General features: G+C 44.0%; 8 protein-coding genes across 8 annotated transcripts; 4 read left to right on the top strand and 4 right to left on the bottom strand.

Annotated features, from left to right (window-relative positions):
- Nucleotides 1-156: 156 nt before the first annotated feature.
- Nucleotides 157-774, top strand: O0I10_000804 (uncharacterized protein; the record flags this gene model as incomplete). Its single annotated transcript, XM_058480909.1, has 2 exons — nucleotides 157-639; nucleotides 694-774. The coding sequence occupies 2 exons, from the start codon at nucleotides 157-159 to the stop codon at nucleotides 772-774; spliced, it is 564 nt and encodes a 187-aa protein (XP_058348473.1).
- A 276-nt stretch (nucleotides 775-1,050) lies between these two features.
- On the bottom strand, nucleotides 1,051-2,397 carry O0I10_000803 (uncharacterized protein; the record flags this gene model as incomplete). The annotated part of the gene is made up of 5 exons (XM_058480908.1): nucleotides 1,051-1,787; nucleotides 1,855-1,957; nucleotides 2,044-2,105; nucleotides 2,162-2,259; nucleotides 2,378-2,397. The coding sequence occupies 5 exons, from the start codon at nucleotides 2,395-2,397 to the stop codon at nucleotides 1,051-1,053; spliced, it is 1,020 nt and encodes a 339-aa protein (XP_058348472.1).
- A 170-nt stretch (nucleotides 2,398-2,567) lies between these two features.
- Nucleotides 2,568-4,092, top strand: O0I10_000802 (uncharacterized protein; the record flags this gene model as incomplete). The annotated part of the gene is made up of 3 exons (XM_058480907.1): nucleotides 2,568-3,130; nucleotides 3,186-3,508; nucleotides 3,560-4,092. The coding sequence occupies 3 exons, from the start codon at nucleotides 2,568-2,570 to the stop codon at nucleotides 4,090-4,092; spliced, it is 1,419 nt and encodes a 472-aa protein (XP_058348471.1).
- A 2,670-nt stretch (nucleotides 4,093-6,762) lies between these two features.
- Nucleotides 6,763-9,566, top strand: O0I10_000801 (uncharacterized protein; the record flags this gene model as incomplete). The annotated part of the gene is made up of 8 exons (XM_058480906.1): nucleotides 6,763-7,036; nucleotides 7,095-7,433; nucleotides 7,499-7,775; nucleotides 7,835-8,205; nucleotides 8,263-8,324; nucleotides 8,381-8,467; nucleotides 8,542-8,909; nucleotides 8,969-9,566. 8 exons carry the CDS (start codon nucleotides 6,763-6,765, stop codon nucleotides 9,564-9,566), a joined length of 2,376 nt encoding a protein of 791 aa, XP_058348470.1.
- Nucleotides 9,567-11,946: 2,380 nt separating this feature from the next.
- On the bottom strand, nucleotides 11,947-12,903 carry O0I10_000800 (uncharacterized protein; the record flags this gene model as incomplete). Its single annotated transcript, XM_058480905.1, has 1 exon — nucleotides 11,947-12,903. The coding sequence occupies one exon, from the start codon at nucleotides 12,901-12,903 to the stop codon at nucleotides 11,947-11,949; it is 957 nt and encodes a 318-aa protein (XP_058348469.1).
- Nucleotides 12,904-14,535: 1,632 nt separating this feature from the next.
- On the bottom strand, nucleotides 14,536-15,213 carry O0I10_000799 (uncharacterized protein; the record flags this gene model as incomplete). Its single annotated transcript, XM_058480904.1, has 4 exons — nucleotides 14,536-14,579; nucleotides 14,645-14,775; nucleotides 14,833-15,134; nucleotides 15,202-15,213. The coding sequence occupies 4 exons, from the start codon at nucleotides 15,211-15,213 to the stop codon at nucleotides 14,536-14,538; spliced, it is 489 nt and encodes a 162-aa protein (XP_058348468.1).
- Nucleotides 15,214-15,365: 152 nt separating this feature from the next.
- On the bottom strand, nucleotides 15,366-15,593 carry O0I10_000798 (uncharacterized protein; the record flags this gene model as incomplete). Its single annotated transcript, XM_058480903.1, has 1 exon — nucleotides 15,366-15,593. One exon carries the CDS (start codon nucleotides 15,591-15,593, stop codon nucleotides 15,366-15,368), a length of 228 nt encoding a protein of 75 aa, XP_058348467.1.
- A 3,934-nt stretch (nucleotides 15,594-19,527) lies between these two features.
- O0I10_000797 (uncharacterized protein) lies at nucleotides 19,528-22,315 on the top strand (the record flags this gene model as incomplete). Its single annotated transcript, XM_058480902.1, has 8 exons — nucleotides 19,528-19,795; nucleotides 19,861-20,202; nucleotides 20,257-20,533; nucleotides 20,600-20,973; nucleotides 21,029-21,090; nucleotides 21,159-21,245; nucleotides 21,299-21,663; nucleotides 21,730-22,315. 8 exons carry the CDS (start codon nucleotides 19,528-19,530, stop codon nucleotides 22,313-22,315), a joined length of 2,361 nt encoding a protein of 786 aa, XP_058348466.1.
- Nucleotides 22,316-22,329: the final 14 nt, after the last annotated feature.

The raw sequence follows: 22,329 nt of genomic DNA, 5'->3' as shown, positions 1-22,329 counted from the left end.
TCATGTGCCAATCGATTTAGGATTCCGCAGCAATCCACCAATCCCCATCCATTTGAAAAGGATATGAAAAGAGACCAAAGCTTACCTCATTCATTTACTTTTTTTCTTTCACTCGCTCTTATTTTTCACACACCCACACATATACGCACAAAAGCGATGGGTCTATTTTCTAAATCATCAAAGGCATCATCAACACCGCCTGCTCCTCAAGAAGCACCTCCACCTTATACATCAACACCTCAACAACAACCACAACAGCAACAATACGCTCCACCACCACCTCCATCAGCACCCCAGAATCCGGATACCCGCCAACTATCGCAGGGATGGATTACGCAATTCGATCCCTCTTCAGGTCGATGGTTCTATGTTTATACACCTATGGGTCATAGACAATGGGAACATCCTGCTGATCGTCCTCTTGGCGCTACTCCTCCACCTCCACCACAACAACAATATGGTGCACCTTATGGTGGCTATCCTCAGCAACAATATGGTGGTTACCCTCAACAACCTTATGGTGGATATCAACCTTACCCACAACAACAACCACAAATGATGATGGCCAACCAACGTCGTGCCGGTGGAGGCATGAATCCTATGTTGGCGGCGGGCATGGGCTTAGGGGCTGGTGTTTTGGTACTTTTGAATCGATAACTCATTAGGATTTACACTAACATTCATTGTTTATAGGGTTTTGCGGCAGCCGATGCTATCTTTGACGACAACGACGGTGGTGGTTTCGATGGTGGCGGTGACTTTGGTGACTTTTAGGCGCTCTTATTAGGTGCGCTTATCTCTCTTTTCTCCCTTTTCCCCGATCTATTCACCCATTCATTGTATCATAAACGATAATGTAGCCCCTATCTCTATATATAGCATACTTTTATGCAAGCAGCAACATGATATCATTTTTCTGTACAAATATGTAAAATCCAGTTGTCTATTGATTGGTTTGAATGGCATATGAAAGAAGAACGGGTTGTGATGGAATTGCTGATTGGTAAGCGGTATAATATCATGTGGGTGGTGGGGTGGGCAATGTAATAATTATTGTTGTTGCAAAGGATGTGCTGGTGGGATGAGGCTGTAGACATATTCCAAAACGAGAAATTGGAGCGAATGGATAGGAAATGCACGTATCAAGGTGACGTTGAGACCACGGTATAGACCACGGATACCATCCTGCTTGATTACATCAGTTGCGCAAGCACGAATTGTGTTGAGTCTTGGCTCTGGCATCATGACATTCTTTTGTAAACGTGATTTGACGAGGTCGACTGGAAAAACAATCAGCCAGCTGAGAACGCCGCAAATGCCTCCTGCCATGAAATGGGTCATTGGGCTTGCAGGTGTGTTGTTTTGGTTGCCATTCAATACACGTTTAGCCGTTTCATAGGTGCCAAAGTAAATCGATGTGCCAAGCGTTTCTCGTATCGTGTGACATCTTAATCCACTCCACAATCCAAAGATGCCTTTGCGTCGTACAATTTGTCGTGCTGCATGCCAACTGCTGCTGCCGTTGGTGTTGTTGGCGGATGATCCGGCAGTCTCCTTGGCAACCATTTGTTCCAATTGACGCTGAATCTTGACAAGTTCGAGAGGACAGCTGAGAACAGCAATGAATGCACCACTTGAAGCACCACTGAGTGATGCCAACATACTCAAGGATCCAAGTGTATCACCCTCCAATCCACGATAATGCTTGAGACGATGTTTGGTGCCTTCGTATACAGAAAATGCCACCGATTTGATAGCACTCACAGTCACCAGGGGTGGGATCATGCCTTGATACATGCATTACATGAATATCATTGGAATAAAGGGGGGGATGATCCATCATCATATGCATACCTCTAAAGAAGCCTCTTGCGCCTTCCTCTCGATAAGTTGTTTTTACGCAATCGAGTAAGGAGTCATAGTGATGGGTTTGCATTCGGGTCTTGACTGAATCAAACTAGGGATTTGTATGCAGACACATGTCAATCTCACGTCACATACGATGAAGCATATGCACGCCATCTTTTCCATCTCGGAGCTTACCGGAAAACCAGAGAGCACAGATGTGATTGCTGCACTCGACGCTGCCAATACTGTTCTGTTCTCTACCTCATGTCGTCAATAAAAGCTATCATCGATTCTCCCGTAATAGTAAACTTACCCACTAAAAAGTTCCATAATCGTGGATGATTTACAGGTAGCCCACCATGCACTGCCTTTCGAATGGATGGCGAGGGAACGTCGAGCAGAGGATCTTTTCTGTTGATATAGGCAAGAGTGTGTGAGTGGGTTGTTTTTCTTCTTGAGTACAAAGTGCAGTAATGGCAAACGCACACATGCGGCACACACACGCATATATGTATTGTGATATTGCTACCTGAGGTTTTCCAAAGTCATGTCCGTATCCGCATTCGAAACAGCTTTGCAATGAAGAGTGGAAAGAAAAAGACGTACAAAAAAGGTACCAGTGCAAGCTAACCCCTTCAAAGAAAAAATCGGAAAAAGGGAGCGGGTTTAAAAGTTTAAGCCCGTACAGCTCTCTTCCCTTTTGTCGCGTACAAGCTACTATGGTGGCTCCTTCAGTCGACACTCGCAATCATGTCTTGACCCTCATTACCAATGTACTCACTCGTCCTGAGAGATATGGCGATCGTTTCTTTGTCCAGATCGTGCGTGGTGCCAAGGGCGGCTACGTCCCCATTACGCTTTTACGGAGCATGGTGTCCGACTTGAATGACATTCCTGCTGGTTACTTCCAACATTGTGCCGACAAGGAACCCGATCGACTCGAGCTTAGTATTGATCGTAGCAAGGTACGGTTGCCGAGACAAGACGATGGTACCATGGATACCCAAGAAACTGATCCATATGGCTACCTCGCATCATCCACCAGTGACAATGATCCTACAACCGTAACCAATGACAACAATCATCCCACAACATCATCAAGTCGATTTCAGCCATATTCACCATCATTCTCTACTGGAAAATCAGTACTACCTGTGTACTTCAAAGATGGCAAATTCTACAGCGATAGCGAACCTGATAAGGAGCCGCATCTCGATCGACCCGCTATGGAAGTGCCACCTTACGACAAACTCGAGATTGAACCACTTGGTGACGATAATGGGTAATTGGGTTATACAACATGAGATGGGAACCATGATATTGACTATGGCTATTAGATCATCATCATCAAAAGGAGGGCGTGTGTGTTTCAATTGTGGCAAACCTGATCATGCATTACGTGATTGTCCAGAGCCAAAAGACGAGCAGATGATTCGAGAACGAAGGAAGAACGTGAAAGCACCTCCATCCATGGGTCGATTTTTTGTGGAGCTCGAGTTGCGTAATAAGATTGCTCATTGTGCACCTGGTCGATTGTCAACAGCATTACAAGATGCATTGGGCATGAATGGATTGCATCCCGAACCCCCTTACTATGTCAAAATGCGTGAGCATGGATATCCACCTGGCTACTGGGGCAAACCATCATCTTCACAAGAAGGTTAGTCAAGGATTGTGTTATGATTTCAAGTACTTACATAATGATTTGTAGCCAAACAGACCATGAAGGGATGGATGGACGATGTGGCGTATCGAGATGCACCCGATATCAAGATCTACAGCGATGACAGCTCTTATCAAGCGACTGATTCAGAATCACATGATGATACACTTTCAAGCAAAGTCAAATTGGTGTATTATCCAGGCTTGTATGACAATGCACTCAAGGAAGAGCAACAACAACAACAACAACAGCAACAGCATACATATCAAGAACCGCATATCCCCTATACAGACTATTCCTATCAATCACAACCTTACACCACCCAACCAACCTATTACGATCCATATTACCACTATTACTATGCACAGCAATATTATCGCCCTCCTCCTCCAGCATCATCTCAATATCATTATCCTGGGACAACGCCTGTCACTATGCCCTACAATCATGTTGACATGGAACAGCATGTTGCAGCCCAAAAAGCACCTGTATCAATACCAAATGCACCACCACCACCCTCCTCCACATCCGCAGCCATTGCAGCATCAGACGATGATATGGACATATCTGATGGAGAATAAAACGTCTGAGCCACCTTTTTGTAATACTGTCAATGTCGTTCTTTGGCCATAGTTTACTTTTTGGTAAGAAAGATGTGCGTGTGCGTGTGCGTTTATCATATTTCTAATCTCATTGTCCTTGTAGCATGCAAGCACATGATCATTTTCACATCACTTGATAAAAGCTCCCATTCTTTAATGGGCACGCATTTCCTTTTCTTCCAGTGGATATCCCAGCCCATGTACGACATGCCAACAATTACAAATACGGATCGGCAAATCATCACAACGTCATCGAGCAGCAGCAAACCTTTATGAGCTATGGGAGCTTTCTTGATGGTCAGCAATAGCGATGAGCATTAATCATCTCTCGGCGATGCGATGCAACCAAAAGATCTTTATGGTTCTATCGTTGCAATTTGTGTATGGATGTCAAAGCTTTCTATGTGGATCATAATCCTCTGGCACAGGTGAGAAATCAATAGCATACACCAAATTCATGTTACTTATCGGGTTGTTTCATAGCAACCACTCCCAAGATGAAGAAGGAGGGCCAACTCATACGCGTATGATCAACCAAGAGGCCGAGAATATACCCCACATTGCTGGTTCAGACGAGGGGATAGATGTTTGGCAAAATGGACACGTGACGTTTGACGACATCAACACGGCTGTCGAGAGGTGTTCCCCCTTATTGAAGGCCTCCATCTTAGTTGAACACTACCAACGTGTTGGATGGGATCATGATAGGATGTGTTAAACGGCTATACTTTATTTCACGCTAGGTATCATTGTCTGTGGTTAGCTATATAAACCGTAACCATGTTGGTGGTCATTCTTTGTTGGTGAAGGATTCATTGAAGGCCTTTTCTTTGTGTTGCTGCTTGTGTATGGTTGAGAATGATAGAGCCTTTCTTGATACTTTATGACTTCCTTGTCGTGTTTGCAGTGGGTACTTTAATGTATGCAATCGGCATCCGAGCAAACATATCTCTTGCCACAATATCGAAGAAGAATATCGCAATATCATCGTCGCTGCTGAAACGTCCAATGTTATCCTGGTACGCTGTTCCATAAATGATGTCCAAATATGATCCTTCGAAGATAGTGCTTCAAAGGTGGCGGATGTGATAAATGGTGTCCATGTAATAGAGGTCGTGAAATCATCAGCATTGGGAGGCTCTTCGTTGCATACAAGATGACCTTGGCATTGTGGGTATTCAGCGATACAACAGCCGTTTGCGCAAAGGATGTGTCCTCGTGGCTTCACAGGACATAGCATGACACTATACACATGAGCCCATTTTCTTCGGCCACTTCAACAATGGTGAGGAGTCCTCCTTCGAAATATAGGATATCAGGGCGCTTTTTGAAACCGCATGCTTTGTAGACTAGCAATGTTTCTTTTCACCACATCTTGCAAATGCTTCGAAAGGTGCATTGCATTTTTGCCCACAAAAAGGACCTTGTCTTTGTCTCAGCACTGTCCGCTACTATGTCTCATGATGTGTCCACCTTCGATTTTCTTGGAACAAATTGTTAAAGCGCCTATGCCAATGTTCTTATGCCATCAAGCAGTCGGACGATTGCCATGCTTCTTGAAATCCTAGCTCGGGGTCATAGGAAAAAGTCCCTATCAGCGTAGATGGTCTTTGCTATTTGCACCAGGTCAAATACAAGATCTAAATATGACGATGATGATGATGATGAGAATTGGAGAACAACAATGAAAAGCTATGAAAATGACCATGAGGACCCAAAGGGTTACCAAATACAAGGGCTGCTCATGATATGCACCTACTCTTGCTCTCGTAGAAAGAAAGGAATCGAAAAAGAGATATGATAAAGAAAGAGATGCGGCGTGTAAAATGGACGACAACATCCTGATTTATGTGGGCGTCATGGCGTGCGAATTTCATCGTGCTCAACAAAGAGCTAAAGTGATAAATCTCTGCAAAGGATGGTATATAGGGCGATAAAATGGCGGCGTTGCTTATCATAGAGGTTACGTGTGATGATGTTCGTACAGCTGAGATGGCGATTTTTGCCATGATCAAGTACAAAGGAAGCGTCCTACTACTTGTGTTCGAGAAAGAAATGCAAATCCTGGAGCAATAGACGTGGACATGCTTGTCAAGGAATCCATAGATCATGCCATTAGAGCATGTTGTCATGTAACAATAACACACCTTGCATGAAATCAATGTCAAATGTCATGTGATGTTTCATCAACACCAGCAGCACAGCGACGACAACATTCTTCTTTTCCTAATATGAATCACAGTATCACGTCTTGTAAAGTGAATCAAAAGCTCAGCGATGCGTCGGGAATGCATGACATTGATATGACCGAGCAATCGGCAGTAGCTGTAGCACCGCCTATCCTCCGTCAAATTGGGACAACATGCGATACCCTACCCCATTTGCATCTTACACTGAGACAAGATTTAGATCAACAGTATACGCTAAGGCTAAGCAACCAATACACAAGGATCCCTTTTTTCTTGATAAGATGCCTCCCTTGTAGTATTGCACCATGTTGTAGCACCCTGCACACACACATTTCACACATGATCTCCGCACAAGAAGCGCGTTTATATATATCCCGAACCGGCGGGTCGGCTTCAAAAAAGGTATTTAAACGAGGCAGAAGTTTCCTTTTTCTTTCCCACTAAATCTTCAACTTTATACATGGCTGCGGGATACGATTCTTTATCTTCACACGACGGTGGAGAGTCGTCAAACAAGCCTTTGTCTGCTATCGATCGTGCCAAGTCTTGGTGGAAAGGTGGTGAAGAGAGCCAACCTCTTCTTGGCTCACGACACGTGACAAACGATCAAGGATCAGCCAAGCAATCGACTGCCAAGAAGGTCGCCTTGTATGGTGGTATCCTTGCAGCATGTATAGCATTGGCTGGTTCAGCTGCTTGGTTGTTGCTGGAAGAGCATGAAGCATCCTTACCATGTAAGTTGTTGAGGTGATGGTGTTACGCATATTGCTCATCATGCACAACAAAATATAGCCACCGTTCCCAAGATGAATGAGATTGAGAAGGTCATGTACGACCTACCAGTGGCTGAGAACATGCGTGAATACCTACGACACTATACCTCTGAGGCACATCTTGCTGGTTCAGAAGGTGACAAACGCCTTGCTGAATGGACCCGCGACAAGTTTATCGAGTTTGGCATCACCAATTCATCCCTTGAGACATACTATCCTTTGCTCAACTACCCTGTCAAACACCGCTTTGGTATCGTATCCGGCCCTGAAGAATTCCAATACGAAGCTACCCTCACAGAAGATGTGGTGGATGAGGATGAGACAAGTCATACGCCCGATGTTGTGCCTTCATTCCATGGTAATGTACACGTACGATAGAAACAAAATGAGGTTCTTTATGCTTACATGCAAGTGTTACAATAGGCTATTCCAAAAATGGTACAGCGCGGGGTCCCGTTGTTTATGCCAATTATGGTCGTGTGGAAGATTTCCAATATCTTGTGGATCAAGGTATCGAGCTGAATGGTACCATTGCTTTGGTGCGCTATGGTGGCGCTGTTCGTGGCTTAAAGATTCGTGCTGCAGCACTATTTGGTTGCGTTGGCACATTGATTTATTCGGATCCTCTTGACGACGGCCCGATTGACAAAGAAGGCTATCCTCACGTCAACCCTGCTAAATCTTATCCCGAAGGCCCATGGTAATGCAATTACATTATTTGTTTGTGTATATTTATGCTAAACGTGTATAATAATATAGGCGGCCCGAGAGCTCTGTTCAACGTGGATCTGTTTCTTACATCTCCTTTGCCTCAGGTGACGCATTGACTCCTGGCTATGCTGCTACAAAGGATGCACCACGTCTCAAGCAAGAAGATTTGAATAGCTTACCTAGCATCCCTTCTTTGCCACTTTCTTATCGTGATGCACTTCCATTGCTTAAGGCTACTCAAGGTCGCGGTGTCCAAAATGGTGACTGGGCTGGTGGTCTTGAAGACGTTGGATACTTCTCAGGTCCCACTGAAGGTGAAGCTATTCTTGAAAACATTGTCGACTACAAGGTTACTCCCATTTGGAATGTGATTGGCACCATCGAAGGCTCTGTAGAGCCTGATCGTGTGGTTGTATTGGGTAAGCGACTCCTCATATTCTTGATGAACCTCTTTTTTTGACGTATTGGTTTGGTAGGTAACCATCGTGACGCTTGGGTGTATGGTGCTGTGGATCCCAACTCTGGATCTGCAACTATGGTAAGCTTTTGGATCTATTAGCAAGAAAAGTACCATTGACAAGGTTGCTTTTATAGCTTGAACTTGCTCGCTCTTTTGGTGAATTGCTCAAGACGGGATGGAGACCTGCACGCACTATCGTGTTGGCTTCATGGGATGGCGAGGTTTGTTAACAAAAAAAACGGCAAGGGAAAAATCATGGATTTTAGTCATTGACATGTCATTTGATTATGTATAGGAGTATGGTTTGATTGGCAGTACTGAGCACACCGAGGATCATAAGGAATGGCTATCCAAGAATGGCGTAGCATACATCAACGTGGATGTTGCTGTTTCTGGACCCAACTTTGGCGCAGGTGCCTCACCCTCTTTGAACCAGCTCCTTTATGATGTAACATCCTTGGTAGAAGATCCACGTACTGGTGGCAATGTTTATGATGCTTGGCATAAGTTTACCAACTTTACGGTGGAACCCGCAGCAAAGCCTTTTGTGAACGACCTTGGCTCTGGTTCTGATTTTGTTGGCTTCCTTAACTACATTGGCATGGCTTCTATTAGCATCGACTTTTCTGGAGACTACGGCGTCTACCATTCTGTATATGATAGGTAAGCATTGGACATTTACGTGTACGTATACGCACGTTGACATGTAAAACCTATCCTAGCTTCCACTGGATGGAAAAGTTTGGTGATCCCGGTTTCCTTTATCATCAAACAATGTGCCGAATTTGGGGTCTTATGGCATTGCGCTTGGCTGATAGCCCTATCCTTCCCATCCATCCCGCTGATTACGCCGAGGCACTTTCTGGTTACGTGGATGTCATTTCATCTTACGCAGTAGATGCTGTTACCAAGAACAAGATCGAGATTGATGACGAACAGCAACGTTTCCCCGTTCTTTCAGCAGCAATCGACAAGCTCAGTGACATTGCTACCAAGTTTGAAAAGAAGCTACAATCGCTTGAGATGCAAGTGCACGATTACTCTCATTTGGATAGCGTTCCTCAATCATTGTTAAGACGCCTCCGCAAGATCAATGAGCAATTAATGTACTTTGAGCGTGGCTTGTTGGATCCTGAAGGTATCCAAGAACGCACTTGGTTCAAGCACATTGTATATGCACCTGGCTATTGGACTGGATACTCATCACAAGTCTTCCCTGCTATCGCTGATGCGCTGGATGCCGGCGACGCAAAGATGACCACCCATAAAGAAGGTCGCGCCGCTTTGTGTGTTCAAGAGGCAGCAAACACCTTGGCTTAAAAAAGTCTTATACGGTGTCTTTGATTCCCATACATTTATAATAAACAGCGCCAAGTTTTATGTATGCAACAATCCTCATAGTGGATGTGTGTGCTATATTGTTGCAATGGTTATGGGTTCTTGTGCTGGTTGAATGCAAAGCCCAAGCTAGCGACCATGCTTTTATGTAACTAATGATGGGCTACGTAGCGGTAGGGGTTGTTTGCTTCACTCGTAAGCTTTTGATTTCTTGTTGCAATGCTTCTACCAATACTCCTCCATTCATTGTTTCTTCTACAATACATCCTCCCATTCAATTTTTCATAATGAAACATGTAGTCTTTTTGAGAACAAGGATGATCAGCGTGTCCAAAAGCACCTTGTGTGAAAGTTTGAGGTTGGAGAGGGGCAATCTCACTATCAAGGATTGATGTACAATGTTCATGCATTTATAGAGATGTTTGATCTATTTAATTTCCACTTCTTCCACTCTCATTTATTGTCTCTTCCTCCCATTCTCAACTGTATACAACTACCACCTGCGAACGATTGTCTTGCTTCAACCCATCATGTCAATCCTACGAATGTCTTGATCCGATTGTCTTTGACTGAATGGCAAGTCCATGGCGTATACACAGCCTTCATGTCGCTCTTCTTCAACACGCGCTTTGTCTTGGCACTTCGTCTTCTCTTGTACACACTTCTTTGCCTCATCCAATCGTAACAGCATTCATTCCAGCAGTTGCTATTAGCAAGGTCTCTATTCCATGGACTCAAACAGCATTCACAACCTTGTCCCTCTACTACAACACACGCTCTTGCACACTCCTCTGCCACCACCAATCGTAACGGCAGGTGCTATTCCATTGACTCAGCTACTTGCAGTCTTTTTTACGTGAAAAGCCAATAGCCAATGTATAGAGGCAGCTTTATTTACATGCAGCAACTTGCTTTGATACTACGAGCACAAGTGGATGGGATGCCATATCAGCTATCAAGTACGCTGCAATGCAAGCCTTCATCACTAGGTTGAGCAGCGATGGAAACCGAACAAGAATGGAATTGACCCAACAGCCGGATGGAAAAGAAAGCATTCCAGCAGCAATATTGGACTTGCAATGGTATGGATGGATGGATGCATGCAATCAAGTGCAGTGATGAGAAACAAATCCTGGAAGGTTGCTTTGGTTACTCGTCGCGTCGTCAACATGACCCATGGATCATGTCACGTGGTTACGGCTGAGGATGGTGGTGGATTGGATGGAATTGACAAAGGGGTTGCATCTTTGACGAAAGGTATCGTACAACCATGGATCATATTGGAGTACTTGATTCAATGTACGCAGCAGCTATTTACAATCATGGATGAAGGGTGGTTATGGCAGCAGCAACCAAGAATTCAACGATACGATTATCCCTGTTGCCTCTATGTGGTTTCTTATTCAATTTTCAATCCTGTACCTTTATTTGATAGACGCCCACAGTACTATGTGCTATTCCTCGACCTTTTTTATTGAATGAAAATCGGATTCAACGTAATACATGGGGTATCATATTATCAGCTCATAAGAGTAAGATGTGGATCACTTTGTTGGTTATGGATAGAAAGGGGGAAATAGTAATTGAATGTCGGGAAGTGAGGTTGGATCATTTACATCGTTGTTTCGAGATGCTTTTGTATCAGATCTTGCTATAGGCGCATAAGAGAAAATATTCATCATGCACTCTCCACCAATAGGAGTGACCTGTCCTCTCAGCTTGTTACACAAACAAGTCCTTCTGCATCTTTGGCTTTAGTACGAGTGAGGCGAGTGCGCGAGTGACAATGAACAAAGGCCACTTTGCATATAGCATCACGCTTAAAGTATAGTCAAAACATTAAGAGGCCCTTAACTCCGAATTTCACAATGAAACGTGGGGTCTTCAATAGAACAACGCTGCTCAGCGTGCCTGAATACACCTACTGTCAAACTCTCAGGTTCGTCATGGGCAACCCCAGATTCGCCCAATGTCGCTCCCCGCCAAAAAATATTTTTGCTCGTCGTCGAAAAAATTTCAAGAGGTCGATCCACTTTGGCTGGTGGCGACATTTGCGAAATGTGGGATTGCCCATGATGAACGTGGAGCTTGCACACAAGATTCCTTTGACCCCACCGAGCAACACTGTTCTATTTAAGACCCCATGCTTCATTGTAAAGTTTGGAGGTACAGGCACCTTTATGTTTGTAAGCGTGATGCTATATGATAAGTGGTCTTTGTTCATTGTCAATTTGTAGTGTTTATTGTCTACCGCGTCATGTGGACGCATTTAAAGAAAATCTAAAAAGGGGAGGAGCTGATCTCCGAAAAGAAAAAGGAACGACAAAAAAGATGTCAAATCTTGCACATTGATAAATACACCTTACGGCACCATATCATCCGTGGGTGCTGCACTAGAAGGTGGTGGTGGTGAAGAAATATCCATGCTAGTAGCCTTGTTGCCGGGAGGATCGGCTAAAAAGACAGGGTCAGGAGGCGCAGATGTGGTCAGTGGATTAGATTCGGTCTTTTCAGTCTTTGAAAGAGTGGGGCTGAAATTAAAGTGGAGCTGCTGGGGAGGTGATAGTGTGCGTTGTCGTTTTGAGATACCAGATTTAGACAATCGAAAAGTAGGCGAATCCTTGTCGGGAATATCTGAGATAGCAATGTTGTTATTAGGCAGGGGTGCTGAACCATGGCGTACAGGGCAATCTTTACGAAGGTGACCGAGTTCTTGACAATGATGGCATCGTGGTTTGGGCTTGTTTGGACATTGAATTCTTGTGTGACCTTGGTGATGACAATAACGACAATATAGTGGCATTTTGGACCAGGTGGCATGCATACGGGAAGGGAAGGATCCATCCTTACGTGAGATAGTAATACAATGAGTCAGCTCGTTGGGGATGAAAGGGAGTGCTTTGTTTGAATTGGCGTCTGGGTTGGGGTTTACATTGATGTAAGCAAAACCTTTGCCGGTGAAAAAATTTTGCTCAAGGTAAATGCCGAGTTGAACGATCTCTCCAAAAGGCTGAAGGGCTGTTATGAGGGAGGAGCAGAGGACGTCACGAGTGTACAGAGGGATGTGATCGAGATTGAGTTTGACAACATCCCATTCATCAGGAATTGGGAAAGAACCGTAGACTTGCTGTGCATCGTTAAGAGAAATGGGAGTATCAAGATGTTTTTTGCATGCTTCTTGGCTGTTGAATGCAACTTCGGCAATAACGTGTTTGCGGGATCGATGTACAATGACACCATGGGCATCTTTGCTGACAGGGGACTTGCCCTGCGAGCAGGTCGAAATTTGAGCATCTGAAAGCTGAAGGTGACAGATCATAGAGTAGAGCATTTGGATTATCAGCACGGCGCCATACTTGACGAAGAGGGTTGTTGAGTGATGTGGATGTTGGCAGGATCAAGGTGTCACGTTCGTTGAGAGCAGAGGCATACGTTATGGTTTTGTCAGGGGGTGGTTTCTCACCCGGGCTAATCTGAACTTTATCAGGAGAAGACCCATTGTGTTCAGCTATCAGTAGAGTGGACCTGGCAAGACAAAAGATGCAGAGGGTCGTGTTGTGTAACACAGCTACGTTTGCATGAATGGAAGGGTCAATATTATAATTACTTTATGAATCATCTAGGAACAGGCATGTATTGCTAGCTAACGGCCACTTTTATCCAATCATCATTGCTCCGAGATCCACTGCATAGAACGATGCCCCTACTCCAGACATTCATTTCCATGATTAAAGTAGGTTGATCCGTGCTGATTTGACTGAGCTGCGGCCAAGAGGTGCATCACTCTGCACATAAAGCACGCTCGATGTAGCTCAACCGATGGAATCTTGTGTGAGCGTAACTCAACCAAATCAGCTCAGATCAGCCTACTGATGGAAATGGTGAGCAGGAGCATCGATCACCTACAATAGAATGCACAAAAGTTGGAATGCACAAAAGTGGCTATTAGCTGCCAATGTATGACATAAAAGTGAGGGTTGCGTACCTTTCATGCATTGTCCCTGAAGTCCTGACTTTTTGGCTGAGTTACCCAAGGTCCTTCTGCATCTTTTGCTCTATTATAGTCATACTACTTGCATTAAACAAAGACTACTTCTCATATAGCATCACGCTTACAAACATAAAAGGTGCCTGTATCTTTAAACTTTACAATCAAACGTGGGGTTTATTAGAGTAATGTGCTCGGCTTGGCCAACTGCACCTTGGGTGCCAGTTTCAAGTTCATCGTGGCTAATACCAGACTCGCAATCGCCACCAGCCAAACTGGATCTAGGGTCGACCTCTTGAAACTTTTCGACGACCAAAAAAATATTTTTTGGGCTGTTTGCGACATTGAACGCGAAGCTTTCACACAAAAGAGTGCTGTTGACCAAACCGAGCCCATTGCTCTATTAAAAATCTCGTTTCATTATAAAGTTTAGTGCAGGCGCAGTTATGTTTACCTAATGCTGTAAGCGTGATGGAGTTGCCTTTTCCTAGTGGATGGTGTCGGCTGCATTAACGGAAAGATGAAGAACTGAGTGAAACGGCACGTGGTGGTTACACAGACACGTCCTTGACAGGTTGCTACATAAATGGATGATGATGATGATTGCCTTTGTGAAGGTACGTAAGTAACAGCATCCAATAATGAAGGTGCGTCAAGGTATGCATCACATTTGCATGTAGAAGAAAGTCGAGCTGCATAAACCAATTTGTATATGTAAAAAGATACATATACATATTGAATGAGTCACTCATCCTGAAACTCAATGGAGGGATCTCTTCACTTTTCTCTTCCAAGCTCATCCCTTCCCACTCCTCCTTGTTATTGTCACAAAAGCCATGTACTTCTTAACCGGACCACCTTTATTATTCCATCTTTGAAGCAATAGTATGTAATCCACAAGCTAGTAACCCTCCAACAAGCGTGTAATAAATAAACAATGCTTTATTTCATCTAGCTATCTTGCTATGCTTCTTCATCGCCATCATCGCCAAACATGATTTCTAGTTCTTCTCTGCTTCTCTAAACAATACCAATGAATCACCATGCATGGGATAACCAATGTTGTACTTACTTGCTTCCTCAGCCATCATTTTTTCTTGTGCAATGTTGATCAAATCAGCATCAGCAGACTTCTTTCCTTTTCCACCACTCTCCTCCTCATCGTCTTCATCGGGTTCCTCAACAGCATCTTCAGCAAAACCCCTACATCCATCATCATTTAACAACTTGTTGATACTGTGGTGATGTGTCATTACTTACCAAGTAGCGCCTTCATCCTCTTCTTGATCCCGAGGCGCTATGGATTGCACACTAATAGCGCGCTTTGCCTCTTTTCTTACGTGCTCTTGTTCCAAATCCTCATCCAACTCCTTGTCCGTTTCAAAGATGCAGATGGCAAAGCTTTCACCAAATCGAAGCTGGTCACCAGGACGTAATGGTAAATGGATACGTGGAGGAACACGTTGCTTGTTGAGACGCGTCCCATGGGCGCTGTCCATGTCATAGATAAAGGCATTGCTGTCATGATTGAACTGTAACACTGCATGATAACGTGATATGCTCTAATCCATCATGGTGTAAGCAAGAGAATCCTACTGCAAACACATAGCTGATACGATCAACACTTACAGGGTGCTCCATTTGGAATGTCACATAGAGGCAATCGTCCTATTGAAAACGTTGAATAAACTTGTCGCATGGCTACCCATACCCACACGTCCACTTTTACCGATCGTGATCACGTCTTTCTTGGGACCTTTGGATCTTTCACGTTGATGCCTCCTTTGAGTATTTCAAAGCCGTAATCGTGAAGCGACGGCACCCCACTGTGGTTTCTCATATGCAAGAGGTGGAGCCTGAGGTGGTTCAGCACTTGTGGTGGTGGTAGTCGTGGTCGTCGTAGCAACATCTGAATCGTGCGTAGGCACAATCGTATCCGAGGTATGTTCTTCAGCCGTACTAGCTGGCCGGCGAGCAGGTTTCCTTGGAGCAGGAACAGCAAAGTTGTCGTTGTCTGACATGCGTGTGAGAAAGAGAAACAACTCCTGCAAGATCTCCTCCAAGTAGTTCCTAAATCCCGCTTGTCCATGAATATGGTCATTCACCACAACCCAACTATACCCATGCCTTTATGTAAAACGATTTTATCTTGTATAGCTATACAAATCATGAATGATTCAATAAAGCTAAAAAGTGAGGGCTGCGTACCTATCATGCATTGTCCCTGAAGTCCAGACTTTTTAGCTACCTTTGTTTTCCGCTCAGGTCCACCCACTTGACAATGAACAAAGACCACTCTTCATATAGCATCATGCTTACAAACATAAAGGTGCCTGTATCTCCGAACTTTACAATCAAACGTGTGGTTTTTATTAGAGCACAGCTCGGCTTGGCCAACTGCACCTTGTGTGAAAGTTTCACGATCGCTTCTGCTAATCCCAGATTTTCGGTACGTCGCTACCAGCCAACTGATCTGGGGGTCAATCCTCTTCGACGACGACGACCAAAAAAATATTTTTTGGGTTGTCATATATTTGAACGCGAAACTTTCACAAGGTGTTGTTGGCCAACCTGAGCCCATTGCTCTATTCAAAACCCCACGTTTCATTTATTGTCAAGTTTGGAGACAAGCACCTTTAGCGTTTTGTAAGCGTGATGATATATGAGAAGTGGTCTTTTGTTTAATGTAAAGCAGGTGGACCCTGGCAGAGCAAAAGATGCAGAGGAACCTTCGTGTAATCAGGTACTTTTGCATGGCTGCAAGGATGGAAGGATGATACTGTATACTGTTGACAATAGCCCATATACTGTCCGCTAGCAGCGCTTTTTTCACAATCAGCTTCGTTGCAAAAATCCACTTCATGTGAACGATTCTCCTACTCCAGCCGAGCATTTCCGTCATTCAAGTTTCTTGATCCGTTTCTCGATTTGGATTGAGCTACGCGGAAACAGCAAAACGAAATTATTGAATTCGTAGACCCTGCGAATGTCTCCGTCTTTTCAAACTTTTGGACGCTCCTCCCATTCAAAAATTCCCAAATGAAGCATGAAGTTTTTATTAGAAAAAGTTGATCAGGATGCTCGAGAGCACCCTTCTGACTAATTTTCAAGTTGAAGTGAGCAACTTCGGGGAAGTGTGTCGTCCGCTCTTTGTTGCCCATCATCCACCGTTTGGGCCCTCCCGCATTCAAGACATCCTTAATGAAGCGTATGGTTTTTAAATGAATGAGTTGATCAGTATGTTGCAGCGAACCTTCTGACAAAAGTTTCAGGTTCGAAATGGGGAATCCTTAAAGATAATACATAGTATTTCGATGAATCATGAATCCGGGGCTGACCTCATTCCCCTGACTTCATATTGTAAACCCACATTGCACCCACCCATTCAATATTTTATAATGAACATGAGGTCTTTTTTAAGACCATGTTGATCAGCATGCCCAAGAGCATCTTTGTGTGAAAGTTTTAGGATCACGAGGGATAATCTCAATGTCAAGGATTGATGTACAGTGTTCATGCATTATACAAGAGGTGTTGGACCTATTTAATTTCCACTTCTTCCACTCCCACAACTTCTTGTCTCTTCCTCCCATTCTCACTATTGCCCCATCTGGGCATACAACTACCACCTGCGAACGATTTGTCCTGCTTCAACCTATCGAGGTTGATCCTACACTTGTGTTGTTCCGGATTGGCCCTGATTGAATTTGGCAAGTCTATCCCCGTGTGCACCCCATTACAACACCCACGATGCTTGAAACTTGACGTTCTCTTGTACACTCCTCTACCACAATCAAACGTTAACAGCATGAATCTAGCAGCGATTAGCAAGGTCTTTACTCCATTGTCTTCAACAGCGTTCTTTACTTGCGCAACTTGCCTTACAGCCTTGTTTACGTGGAACAGCAGATAGCCGTTGTATAGAAGCAGCTTTATTTACGCGTAGCAACTTGCTCTAATACATACGACTTCTTATGAATATGGATATGGATATGGATATGGATATGGATATGGATATGGATATGGATATGGATATGGATGTGGATGTGGATATGGGTTGGTGCATGAGATGGAAGGATCATATACAATGCGCGGAAAAAGTGTGTATCCATTATCAACTTGATCTTCATTCTTCATCCTCAACGATTGGCGCATGCAACTATCATACTTTACTCGCTATTCCATAGCAGCTATTATCATCATCCAACTCCATGTTTTGACAACCTATGCATCCAATTGGCTACCATGCCGCAAGTGCATTCATCCACCTTTGCGCAATGCACGCTCAAAGGATTGAAACTTTTCATATCGATGTATATCCTATTGGAGCAATTCGTTGCATCTCTCGGATGTATCCCTTGTGAATGATAGTTGGATTTAAGGGTTACTTAGCGATAGGACATTGCACTGGCCAACCATTTCTATGTCCCATGTGTAAGAAATAAAAAGATTTACGGTATGACAGATGCAGGATGGTAGAAGGATATCCGCTTGTCAATGTAGTGATAAAGGAAAGGGAGGAAGTGATGGGGTCTGATTGATTCATTGTCTTAAAGGCTGTCTTCAATAGCATAATTCATCTTCTTTACTTTTGTGATTGGATTTTGTCAATAACATTGAAGTCTAGACCTTGCAAGATTGTTACTTTACTAGTACATGGCAGGAGCTTTCACGAGCATTAAGTTTAGAGGGACATAGCTAGTGAGCTTTATTCCTTTATTGTTGCATAATACATACAATTAAAGAACTATCATTGTATGATCTATGTTGCTCCTTTCAAAATGCCGATTACGTGGTAGCGTATGTCGTTAGCGAAGGTGTTTTAAGGCCATATCAGCAACGAGTGTTATCCAAATAGTGTTGCCTTCCCTTGATGAACCATTGTTCCTATTGAGAGTGACATCATCCATACAGAGCCGTGCACTCGTGTTATGCGAACTAAAAGAGTTTGACATGAACCTTCCTTGTTGCTTCACATGCATCCAATACTCTCTTCCATACCAACAAATGCCCTTCCATCATCTTGATCCGGTTACTGCTGATTGTTGATAATCAATGTCCCAGCAATCTCTCACCTGAGCATGGGTCAATACACTGAATTCTTCATATGGATCAGGCTGAACACCACTTGATTCATTGTTTCCTTGACGTGAGAAAAGGACTTTGAGTGGGGATAAAGGTGCTTCTAATGGGCTCCACAATGTCAGGTTATATAGCTGGGGCATTCACTGTGTATCCTAGCCTCTTGTCCTTTGTGAGCCATATCGATTGGATGGTTAAGGAATTGGATTGGGATCTCATTTACGCATTGGTGTCAAGTGTAAAGAAAAAAAGTGGGTTCCTCAACCGCGTTGTGCGTCTCCTTAATGTGTTTCAGACAACGACGCGCGACAACTGCATAATTTCCCCAGCTCTGCTTCACTTGTTTTTGGTTGCCATGGTTTTGGGAAATGAGGCGTGTGCTCCCAGTATGATGATATTTTCCATTATGGGATCTGGGCGTGTATTGTTGATAACATCATGACAATCATCGTGGTAAAATGATCGGGAAATCACGACACCTTATCGTTTATACCGTGAAACCATTCCATTGTGCAATCCTCGTTATTCCCGAAGTCTCGGCCAACATCAATAAATCATTATGCGTGCTTGTGTGGGTGTTATTTCTTATACAAAAAAGTCCAAACCAACAACTCGATGGGATCATTTGTCAACATGTAAAGGAATGATGGTAGGAAACCTTTTTGAAAATGAGCAAAGATTTTGTGCCGATAGCGTGATTGATGCGTGTCGTATGTAATGCAAGGAGTTAGTTCGTAGATGGCGCCTGTGTACAACATGCAAATCTCAGCTTATGCCGAGCTGACGGAGTATTTGATGGACGTATCTTTTCCCCGTTTCTTGTTTCTCACCTTTACTTTGCACACCTTTTTTCTCCTCTATTGATACCTCATCATGCCAGAAGGCTACGTGGCATTGCCCCAAGATGAGGATCCTGGGCAGACCTCTAAGCCTACCTCATTTATCGATCGCGCAAAACAATGGTGGCATCACCAAAACAATGACGAACGAGCTCCACTTTTGGATAGAAAGCGCATGACATTGCAACCACCCAAGCGAAAGACGCTCAAGGTGATCATTGTTACGGTAGTCATTATACTTGCGTTGTTGGCTGTTGGTGTTGTACTCGCATTGTGGATCGATAAGGATGATAACAATCAAGGTAAACATAATTAAGAAGCAATGTCGGGGTGATTAGATCATGGATAGTAACAAACAAACAAATAGCTGGCAAGCAACGACCACTCAGTGAAACGGAGCAGCTGATGCTTGACTTCCCATCCAAGGACAATATCCGCGACTACTTGAAATATTATACATCCGAGGCTCATTTGGCTGGCACTGAAGCTGATAAGCGACGAGCTGAATGGACACGTGACAAGTTTATCGAATTTGGCATCAGTGATTCGACCATTGAGACCTATTATCCATTGCTTAACTACCCAGTCAGTCGTCGTTTTGGTATCGTTTCCGGTCCCAAAGAATTCCAATACGAAGCCGAGTTGCGCGAAGATCCTGTTGAGGAAGATCCCACCAGCCACGATCCTGATGTTGTACCCACTTTCCATGGTAAAAAAAGGATATGATGGATAGTGATCAAAATATTGATGCAGGTACCCATAGGCTATTCCAAAAATGGCACTGCTCTTGGCCGTGTTGTTTATGCCAACTATGGCCGTGTTGAGGATTTCCAATTCCTAGTAGATCACGGCATCGATTTGAATGGCACCATTGCATTGATGCGCTATGGTGGTGCATTCCGTGGACTTAAAGTACGAGCTGCTCAAGTATTTGGTTGCGCTGGTGCATTGATTTACTCCGATCCCATTGATGATGGCCCAATTGACAAAGAAGGCTATCCCCATGTCAACCCTGCCAAGGGATACCCCGAAGGCCCATGGTATGTTCTTGTTGCCATGCTATTGTTTTATGATGATCATAAAGGCTAACATGAAATTATACATAGGCGATCACCTAGCTCAGCACAACGTGGATCGGTTCAATTCTTGTCATTGACAGCAGGTGATCCATTGACTCCTGGTTACGCTGCTACCAAGGATGCACCTCGTCTCAACCCTGAAGATGTTGAAGGTCTTGCCAAAATTCCATCACTCCCATTGTCTTATCGTGATGCATTGCCCCTTCTTAAAGCTATGGAAGGTCATGGTGTGCGTGGTGAACACGATTGGGCTGGTGGTCTTGAAGAAGTTAGCTACTTTTCAGGTCCTACTGAAGGCGATGCTTACCTTGAAAACATTGTGGACAACAAGATCACTCCTATTTGGAACACTATTGGTGTCATTGAAGGATCCGAGGATCCCGATCGTGTTATTGTGCTTGGTATGTTCTTACTCATCTCATTGATGCAATGTCTTATACGCTTTCTAAACATTAGGCAATCACCGGGATGCGTGGGTTTATGGTGCTGTCGATCCCAACTCTGGATCTTCATCCATGGTATATAAGCAATTATCATTAACCATGATGTGACAATCAAATTTAACAGCCATCGTTTATTGTAATAGATTGAACTTGCTCGTAGCTTTGGTGAGCTTCTTAAGACTGGCTGGAGACCAGCTCGCACCATTATCCTTGCTTCATGGGATGCAGAGGTAAATGTTAATGGAACGCATCATGGACCTTCCTCCTTACATTGCACTTTTAGGAATATGGTCTTGTTGGTAGTACCGAATGGGTTGAGGATCACGATTGGCTCAAGGATAAGGCTGTTACCTACATCAATGTTGATACGGCTGTGTCTGGTCCTCATTTTGTTATTCAAGCATCTCCTTCTTTGAACCAACTTATTTATGAAGTTACCAGCTTGGTGCAAGATCCTCGTACCGGTGGTAGTGTTTATGATGCATGGGCAGAGCTCACCAATCGTACACTTACCCCATCGCCTAAACCATACATTGGACAGCTTGGATCAGGCTCTGATTTTGTTCCCTTCCTTGATCACTTGGGTATCAGCTCAATCTCACTTGCATTCACAGGTGATTATGGCGTATATCATTCCAACTATGACAGGTTTGTTCTCCATACCCCCAATCCCATCTCATTGTTATTGTATTAACGCGAGTCATCATTTTAAAGTTTCCACTGGATGGAAAAGTTTGGCGACCCTGGTTTCCATTATCATGCAACGATGACCAAGATTTGGGGTTTGTTGGCATTGCGTTTGGCTGACAGCCCTATTTTGCCTTTGCACCCAGTCGACTATGCTGATGCTCTTGACGACTATGTGGACTACCTTGTTGAATTTACAACATCCTTGTCAACGGATGGAGCTGACAGCAGCCGATCATTCCCATTGTTGCGTAAAGCTGTCCACAAGCTTAAAAAGATTGCCGTCAAGTTTGAAAAGAATTTGCAATCCCTTGAAAGCCAAGTCTACAGCTACTCGCATCTTGCCAATGTACCAAAGTCGCTCACTTCCAGCTTGCGTAAAGTCAACGACCGATTGGCATTCTTTGAACGTGGTTTGATTGATCCTGAAGGTATCCAAAACCGTGAATGGTTCAAGCACATTGCCTATGCACCCGGCTTGTGGACAGGCTATTCCTCACAAGTGTTCCCAGCCATCACTGACGCTCTTGAAGATAATGATGAAGAGCTTGTCAAGCATAAGGAGGAGCGTGCAGCTCAATGCATTCGTGGAGCAGCTGATAGTTTAAGGTGATTAGGGATAGTCAT

The sequence above is a fragment of the Lichtheimia ornata genome, assembly GCF_029851405.1.
Source record: "Lichtheimia ornata isolate CBS 291.66 chromosome Unknown scaffold00002, whole genome shotgun sequence".
Taxonomy (NCBI): domain Eukaryota; kingdom Fungi; phylum Mucoromycota; class Mucoromycetes; order Mucorales; family Lichtheimiaceae; genus Lichtheimia; species Lichtheimia ornata.
Note: the sequence above shows the minus strand (reverse complement) of the source record. Positions and strands in the feature narration are given on the sequence as shown.